The sequence below is a fragment of the Phalaenopsis equestris genome, unplaced genomic scaffold, assembly GCF_001263595.1.
Source record: "Phalaenopsis equestris unplaced genomic scaffold, ASM126359v1 Scaffold232908, whole genome shotgun sequence".
Taxonomy (NCBI): domain Eukaryota; kingdom Viridiplantae; phylum Streptophyta; class Magnoliopsida; order Asparagales; family Orchidaceae; genus Phalaenopsis; species Phalaenopsis equestris.
In genome coordinates, this window is record NW_018250867.1 from 408,778 (window position 1) to 417,295 (window position 8,518).

Below are 8,518 nucleotides of genomic sequence, written 5' to 3' on the forward strand. Positions count from 1 at the left end.
CTGGAATTATCAAATCGTTTCAATCATTTAACTATCATTTGAATTCAAACTCGGGTAAAACATATTAAATTCTAACCCTGAGTTGTCCAGTATCAATCACCCAGCGATGCAGGGTTATGAAAAATGAGCAAGTCAATTCTGTAACTGATAGTTCTCTATCAATAAAAAATCAAATCAAGTTCTAACATGGTGAATTTCAGCCCTCCACTCTTAATTCCCTCAGTATATTTTGTCTCACAACAAAATCAAAGGTAAACATGCGAAAACTACCTGTCTGGTAGACAAAAGGGAAACGTCCATAAAAAGAATCAGCTTTTATTTAAAACAGAGAGTATCCCGGATAAAGGATCAAGAACTTTGTTCCTGCAACATCGCGATAATCTGAGAGCATTCAATTCTTTATCAGGGACACAACACAACCAACCAGACAGATTAAACAGCAGCAAAATGGAAAATTTAATAATAATAATAATAATAATAATAATATTCAACCTTCAAAATAGCTACAAGGTCATAATATGGGCAAGCATCAGAGAATTCAAGCTCACACAACAGAGTATCTCTATCAATAAACATAGATAGGAAAAGCTTCGTTGAGAAAAAGAAGTATGGAAGAGAAAGCACATTTCCCTATCAAAACAGCTCAGGAACTTATCTAAGGGGCAGCGCAACCCATTGGGCCCACTGGGTGGCACCACTGGCTTGAAGAGAAGGCCTAATAATGGGCATGCGGCGTACAACCCAGAAAGCTTCATTGAGACGAGCAGAACGATCGGTAAACTGGGAAGCCTTCTGCATCATTTAAGAGCAATGACAAAAATTAAGAGAAAGCAAGAATATGTATATAGAAATACCAGACAATCCGTCAGAAGAATAAGAAAAAACTTTTGGCCTAACGGTTGCAAAACATTACATATATCATCAACGTTATCATTAAAAAAATAGAGGCAAATTACATACAAAGCATCCGAAACATTACTATTTACAAATCTAGCACTCTCTTCCATCCATTTTTCAAATTCTCACTCAAATATCTAAATTTATGATAAAACCCCTGCCCATATTTTTCATTTTTATATAATTCTCAACCATTTGATTGTTGCACATATGAATGCATCGGTTCATTAGTTCAAAAATAACACTTGGGGCGCTAGATTTTGTAAATAGTAATGTTTCGGGTGTTATGTATGTAATTATCCTTATAAAATATTTTATGCATGCGGTTGAAGAAAATAAGGTGCACTGCACTTCTCCGAGTTCTTATTGTGTGCTTGCTATGAAAGAAAAATCAACCTTAGAAGCAAAACCTTTAGTTTTCTGAGCATAGCATTATCAAGGAGAAAGAGTGAGGGAGAGATAGAATCCACTCTGTAGCACATGCGATCCAGCCAGGAAAAAAGGATCAGCTTGAAGGAACACAAGATCAAAATTTTTTTTAATACTTTGGTGGAAAATCAGAACAAAGTTACAAATACTTTTGGATAGAAAACCATCAATAATTGATAAAAAATAATCATAAAATTTAGGGCTGTTTGGGATCACTTCTCTTTTCTATTTTACAATTTTCATTTTAATTTTGTTTTATTTATATTTTAATTTAAAATAAAATATGTTTAATGATAATAATTGTTTTAAACCACCTAAAAATAATTTTTAGTGTTTTTAAAAATAAGTTGATTTATTTATTTAAGAAAAACATGCAAAAGATACACAAAACAAACATTTTCTTAAAATACAATTAAAAATAAAATAGATCCAAAACAAGCAATTAATTTATTAACCGGCTCTTTATTTCTCTCAATTAAACTGATAAGTACTATTCCCCTCAAGAAAATGGAAAATGTTTAAATTCTTAGCAAACCAATAAATCAACAAAAAATAAAGTAAGCTACCACTACACAATTATCTTCAACGGGATGTCCATATCTGCAACAGGAAGAAAATATATAATAACTGCAAATAAAGCAGAGTTACTTTCAAAAGTACGTCAGAAAACAGTAACAAATAAAGAATTAACATTATTAATTTACCATCATCATTAATATTATCCCAACTATTTGGGGTTAGCTAATTAATACTCGTCTTTTATTTGTTCCTACCAAGTGTTAACTGAGATAATAAACCTACGCATAGTAAATTTTTTTGAACTTCAATTCAATTTATCTTAGGTGGGACTAGCATTATTCTTTCAATCTTTTGACACTAATTTCATCTATCAATTTAGTGGGGTTCATTTTACCCCTTCCATTATACATGACAAATCACCTGAAATAAGTTCTAGCTATCTGATCTTCAGTAGATATAAAGTCGATCATTCCTCTAATATAATCAATTATAAATTTGCCTTTTTTAGTTTTTTCACACTTCCATCTAAATATTTTTAAATTGCGGAATCAATACGTTGTTATTATGCTACTAATTTGAAGAAATTAATGCTCTAAACATTTTTATCACTGCTCTTACTTTGCACTTATTTCAATAAAAGGCCCATAGATTATAACTATATATCTACTCAAAAACATACGTAAAGACTGCACACTTTGAATCACTAATAGGGGAAAACCATCAATAAAACAAGATGACTAAAATAAACAATGCCAAAGGCTTCTGCAAGGTTAACCCAAAAATTATATAGGGATGAATCCCGGGATGACAAAATTGTAACAAATATGATGGTTTTTAATGGTGGGAGACGGGTGGCCAGACATCAGCTAGGCCTTCTTTCAGAAACAATAAGAGTGATGCTCTCGCATTGATGTAACTAAAAGAGCTTTTTCTTAGTCATTTTGATGTTTTTGACAAAACGAGATGGTCCATTTAGAGTTATGGGCATTACTTTCATGTAAATTGGACATTTTAAGTCAGCTTATCTCAAGGTTATGGTTGCTTTTCTTCTGTCATCACATTCAATCAGATGAAGTTGTGAATCACATATGTAGATCAACAACGGTAAAACAATAGTTTAAGTCTTCCTTCAACCGCAAATTATATAAGGCCATTGTTTGTAAAATTCCTTATTTTGCAACTAATTTTAGGAATTGTACATGTCAGAGACTAATGTGAAAAGATGGAAGCATATGGTGATCGCCTAAATGAGTTATTTTTTCTTTTTCTGTAAGTCCATAAAAAATAAAACTAGGTATTTTAGGCACATAAAAAAGGCAATTCTGTAGTTGATAAAAATCTAGTTCATATGTGTAAATCCTTCCCCCCACAACTTAAAGAAGAGGCCTTTATGCATGAAGAAGCATGAAGTTTTCATTGTAAATTTATTCCTCTTTCTTCCCCCCACCCTTATTCTTGTACTTCTTTTAATCAACTTCTCTTAGTTGAAAGCATGAATTTCATCAAATTTGTTACAAGCTAATTTTATTTATTTATTGCATAAAACTTCAATCATGGTGCATTTTAAGGTTTTTATTTTTTATTTTTGTAATTATTTCATATTGAAGGCTAAATTTCTTTCACCTAAATCAGATTTTATTATCTTATGTTTCATCGAAGATAGTAAATAAATATTTTTAACATCAATAATTAACTTCCCTCAAAAATTGCATGCATAGTTCATGGCTTGGCTACATCACAATGTACATTGCATAAAAGGATTGATCTAGAAACCCTAAAAGGGCCCCTGCATGTAAGCATTTTTACTTCTCTAGGAATTGTAATTGACCAAAAGCTAAATATTAAGATAGCTTGTAAGTGATTTCCAATCATTATAATCCATGCTTAAAGAGAAAGTATCATTTGATTACATGAAGCTATGGCAGTTGGGGCTTGCAACTTTTGGATTGGAGTTTGGTTATAAGTGCAAATTGGGTTACCACTTAAAAAAATGCCGACATAATAAATTAACTATATCTTCCATGTGTAAAACTGAATGAAATTCTGCAGGTCAATGTAATTGACAAAAATCTTATCAATCAAAGGGTACAAAAACAGTTAAATGTATATACAATTAACGCTAGAACACATATATAATTTTAATCTTATAATTCAAAAAAAGATCTTCAGTTAGGTAAATGTCCCTCCAAAAAAAAAAAGAAAACTATGTGAAGTGTCTTTTGAGGGAAAAACAAAAATGTAGTCTCAAATACTTGATGCCCCAACTATGACCAATTTCTTTCTTTCTTAATACCTATGGAGAGGGCTAGAAAGGAACGGAGGACACAATCTGCTTAATGGACAAGTGAACATTCAAACTTAATTGTTATGCTGGAAAGAGGAGTCACGAGAATATTTGTGAATAACAAAACTAGCATTATTCTGAGTCCTTAATTTTTTTCCATTCAAAGAAGGAATTAAGATGTTATGAGAAAACATCAGCAGTTTATGCACTGCTAGGTTGTTTTCCACTAAATAACATTGCTTTATGGGTTAACAAATAGGACTACGTTCTAACTATCAAAAAGGGAAAATGAATGTAGCCTTTTGGGTGGTTTGAGAGAAAAGAGTAGAAAAATATGAACTGCAAGGCTATCAAAGGCTAGGATGAGGTATACCATCTTCTAGATATATGACTGTGACATCCAGATATTACCAGGCTACTCACAGATTTTGGAACTCTCACCCGCAGAACCCTGGTAAAGGTATACCATGCTAATCATGCTTATATAGCTTCTCCTCCTTCACTTCCTCCCCTCCCTCCATCCCTATTATTTCACCTACAGAAACCAGGTGGACCATTCCAATTACCATACATTAATCAAGATAAGCTCATATTTTTGGAACAATGAGCTTTGTTAATAATATTTCTTTGGCATCTTCCTCCCTCTCTCCCTCCCTACTATCTCACTTGTAGAAAACTGGTCATGCTATACTATGCTTATCATGCTTCAGTACTCCCAACAAATTGAACCACAAGCTTCAAGACCTGGAAAACAGGTTTATTCAACTTATATTTAATGGTTGTTCTAAAATTCCATTAGGGCTAATAAAAATTTAAGTAAATAATGTATGATCCATTTGAAACGTTCAATTGTCTATGCTAGGAGAAAAACAAGTTGGACGAGACACCACAAAAACACATATATACATGTGTGTGTGTGTGTGTGTGTGTGTGAGAGGAGAGTGGAGAGAAGGATTTTTGTTCTCATAAAAGGAGAACAATTATTCCCCCAAGTTTATTTTTATGTATACAACATCAATGGTCTTCAAACATTTATAAAATCTCAACAAACATATCTCTGAAAAATGTAAAACCTATTTATGGATAAAGTTTCAGTGTTCAGTGAAGCTTAGGCAATTCATCAAGCATTAAACAATGAGGATGATCGAAGGGCATACAAAGTTCTCCATGAAAATGCAATATAACTCCATGAAAATGCAATATAACCAATGTATCTCAATTAAAAATAATTGAATATGCTATAAGACAATGTTGTCTAAAGCATTACGTACATTCAAGGTAGCATGATTGCCCATCACCATTGGCAAGGTGTTACTTGTACAAAATTAAGTGCTAAGAAGAAGAAGCTATTTCCCTTGATAAAATTACTTCAATCAAAATGAATCTTGATATGAGACTATAGATTGAAATAAAATAATAACCATCGTAGTAACCTATGCTAAAAAAATAACATTTCTTTTTCTTGCATTTTAAGCACTAAAACCTTGCTAAATAGATTATATTAAAACTTACTCAAAATGCATATTTAATTACCAAAAAAACTAAACTATTTGGGTTTGCAAAATGCGGTCTAGAAATCATCTCCATTATTCTATAATATATTTGTTACCATGTATGTTCTCACTTTCAACGTTGAATTTGTTACCATCTTCTCCTTTGTCTCATCGAACTCATCCTCTTATCTCTCAAGATTTACTACTCTAGAATAATAAAATCTGACCTAAATTATTTTCTAGTTAATAAGTTTATTTCTTCAGCTATAGTAATAGATGTTTTTTACAGACCACCCTCAATTAACTGCCACCATATAAAAGTAAACCATATGCCATCTTTAAAGAATAAACATCTATAAAATCAAGGAAAAGCGCAGCTCCTTAAAACATGGTGGTCTAGCCTAAGAAAACCTTCAGTAATTATGCCCATGCATGAATAACATGCAAGGTGCAAGAATATTGCTTAGATGGCTAGATGAGCACCTAGCTCATCTTTAGTTACATAGAATATAAATGTTACAAATAATCCATGTATTGCAATACAGGACATTATTGAAACTCGACCATTTGAAGATGCAAAATTTTTACTATCATGCTTGAAGAAATTTATTGATCAATTTTTTATGCATTCAATGGATTATCGAAGGCTATAAACAACGCATTCAATAATATATAACATCAAATTAAATACTATCAAGGAAAATGAATGCACTTGAGCTTATTCTAAAGATAATATTTATAAATTCAATTGGAATAAGAATAGAAGGATTCATAGAATAAATAAATGGAAGAAAGTTTAGATGCAATTTATTCAATAGTTGCTAAAGTAGGCTAGTTGCAAAAGTAAACACCTTGAAAGAGGTAAAATTGTGGTAGATTCATTATGCGACATACATAATAAAGCATAAACTTTTGAAGCTTTGACCAGAACCGAGAAGCATAATGTTCTAAATTATATGAAAAATTTCAGACACAAAGAGGTTATAGCCAATAGAATTAAAGCATTTTGCAAGCTTGTTTTGAAGAAATAAACATAAAAAGGGCAAATAAAAATGTGCATTAGAACATAGCAATGAACAAGGGATAAAGGGCAGAGGTTTAACCTTTTCCCAACAGAAAACAAAATGACAGAAGAACCACCACATCAAGAATTTCAAAAGCACTTATAAAGAAACCCAGGTTAAAATTCCCTTAAATTTAGATTTCCATGCTCTCTGAATTTCAAAAGTAAGTTAGACTAAGCATCAATAAAACAAACAATATAACAAAGTCAAAAAGGATGTCGACAAATTGAAATAAGACAAAATAACTCAATTGTCGGGGAAAGAAAAAAGAGCAACATGAAGTCAGTTGAAGATGTCCATTCCCTCAAGGATTGAGTAATTTGAAACAGTTAAAGTTTAGCTTAAATTTTGCAAACTAATACTTTGCAATAATATGGCAAACTTTGTATCATCACTCGATGCAAATTAAAAGTTAAAAGTAGGTTCTCTAAGAAATTCCTCCCTACCCATTACTGGTGTAAAACTGCAGATTTGTTGCTTTCAAGCACTAAAGAAATCGTGACTTGTTTTACCTTGACATCAATAGCAAACTTCAGTGGAATGCTTCGGCGCTTGTGATTCATCCTATATAACTTTTTCCACAGCAGAACAATCCCAAGCACAGCAGCAGCCATCGAAACAGACCAAACAGGTCTCATACCAACAAGGCAATACTTTAGCAACCCCAGAGGCACCTTCCACCATATCTTCTCCTTCTTCTCACCCTCATTAATGCTCGTATCACCCCCATTTTCTGTTATCTCCCGCGAGTCAGAACTATCGCTCCCTTCATTTTCCCCTCCCGAGTTTCCATACCCAGGAACACTCACTTCAGATCCCATTTCCATAACAGAATCCTCCAAACTTTCAAGCTCAGCATGTACACTATTAGTCAACGATCTTTGCCCCTCCGATGATTCATCCGACAAAAAACTTTCAGGATTTCTCATCGGGAACCTCATTCCAACGAAACCCAAATGCTCTCTGGAGCTTTCCAGAAACGTATTAGAGTCGGAATCGTCGACGCCACTTGGGTTATCAGAATCTATTCCTCCCTCACTGCTATCCTCCTCTGATTGAATGTTCTGGCTACTGCAGGAGTCGAAGGGGAAGTAATCATCCTTGATGGCGCCTTTCGCCGTGTCCTCGTTGAGGACCACGACGCCCATGTGGTAATCGGTGAGGTCGGAGTCGTGGACAATCTCCCAATCATGGAGGTCGGCGTTGTCTTCCATAGAAGTAGGAGCCGCTCACAGCACGCAGATGACCAAGTTGAGTAGAAGAGGCTCAGGGAAGAGCTTGCAGAAGTTTAGAATCTGACGGAGTAGGCAAGAACAGTTCTGGGTCGGTTTCGTGAAATGGCGGGCCAAATGTGGCTGAGATTTTAATAATTAAGAGGAATTTACAAGAATAGGACCCAATTTTATGTATTTATTTATCTCATATTTAAATTTTAATTTTTTTGTATGAAAAAATAAAAATTACTTATTTCACATTTTGTAAAAATTAAAATTTGGGCGCGATATATATAAATGCAGAATTTGACGCCATGTATATACATTTCTTAATTATAAATGTGAATTTCTAAATTTATTATTATTATTATTACATGTCATTGAGAAAAGAAAATTTTTTTTTGTAATATTTTGCAGCGCAGCTTCAAATAAAATCTTAACTGACTAGGAAAATAATTACATACATAACACTTAAAATTACTATTATTTACAAAATCACTACTCTCATTTCCAAACTCTAATAGTATATGAAAATTTGGAATAAAATTTCAACACTTTTTTAATTAAATTTTTAATAATTTCATCATGATATACTTATATATATATATGCATAGTTCA

The 8,518-nt window shown here is 32.8% G+C and overlaps 1 protein-coding gene across 2 annotated transcripts; it reads right to left on the bottom strand.

Moving 5' to 3' along the window:
* Positions 1 to 493: 493 nt before the first annotated feature.
* Positions 494 to 8,031, bottom strand: LOC110038462. 2 transcript variants are annotated; one of them, XM_020743313.1, is made up of 2 exons: positions 7,199 to 8,031; positions 494 to 789 (listed from the first exon to the last, which is right to left on the bottom strand). In XM_020743313.1, exons 1-2 carry the CDS (start codon positions 7,898 to 7,900, stop codon positions 652 to 654), a joined length of 840 nt encoding a protein of 279 aa, XP_020598972.1. In that variant the 5' UTR covers positions 7,901 to 8,031; the 3' UTR covers positions 494 to 651. The 2 variants fall into 2 exon arrangements, with proteins under 2 accessions (XP_020598972.1, XP_020598971.1); XM_020743312.1 differs by having other exon boundaries at positions 494 to 792; positions 7,199 to 8,029.
* Positions 8,032 to 8,518: the final 487 nt, after the last annotated feature.

Bases quoted from the DNA above. Each gene is read 5' to 3' on its own strand.
- LOC110038462 (XM_020743312.1), bottom strand. From the start codon at position 7,900: ATGGAAGACAACGCCGACCTCCATGATTGGGAGATTGTCCACGACTCC. The intron at 793-7,198 runs GTAAAACAAGTC...TAAATGATGCAG, and splicing joins AGTTTGCTATTGATGTCAAG to AAGGCTTCCCAGTTTACCGA.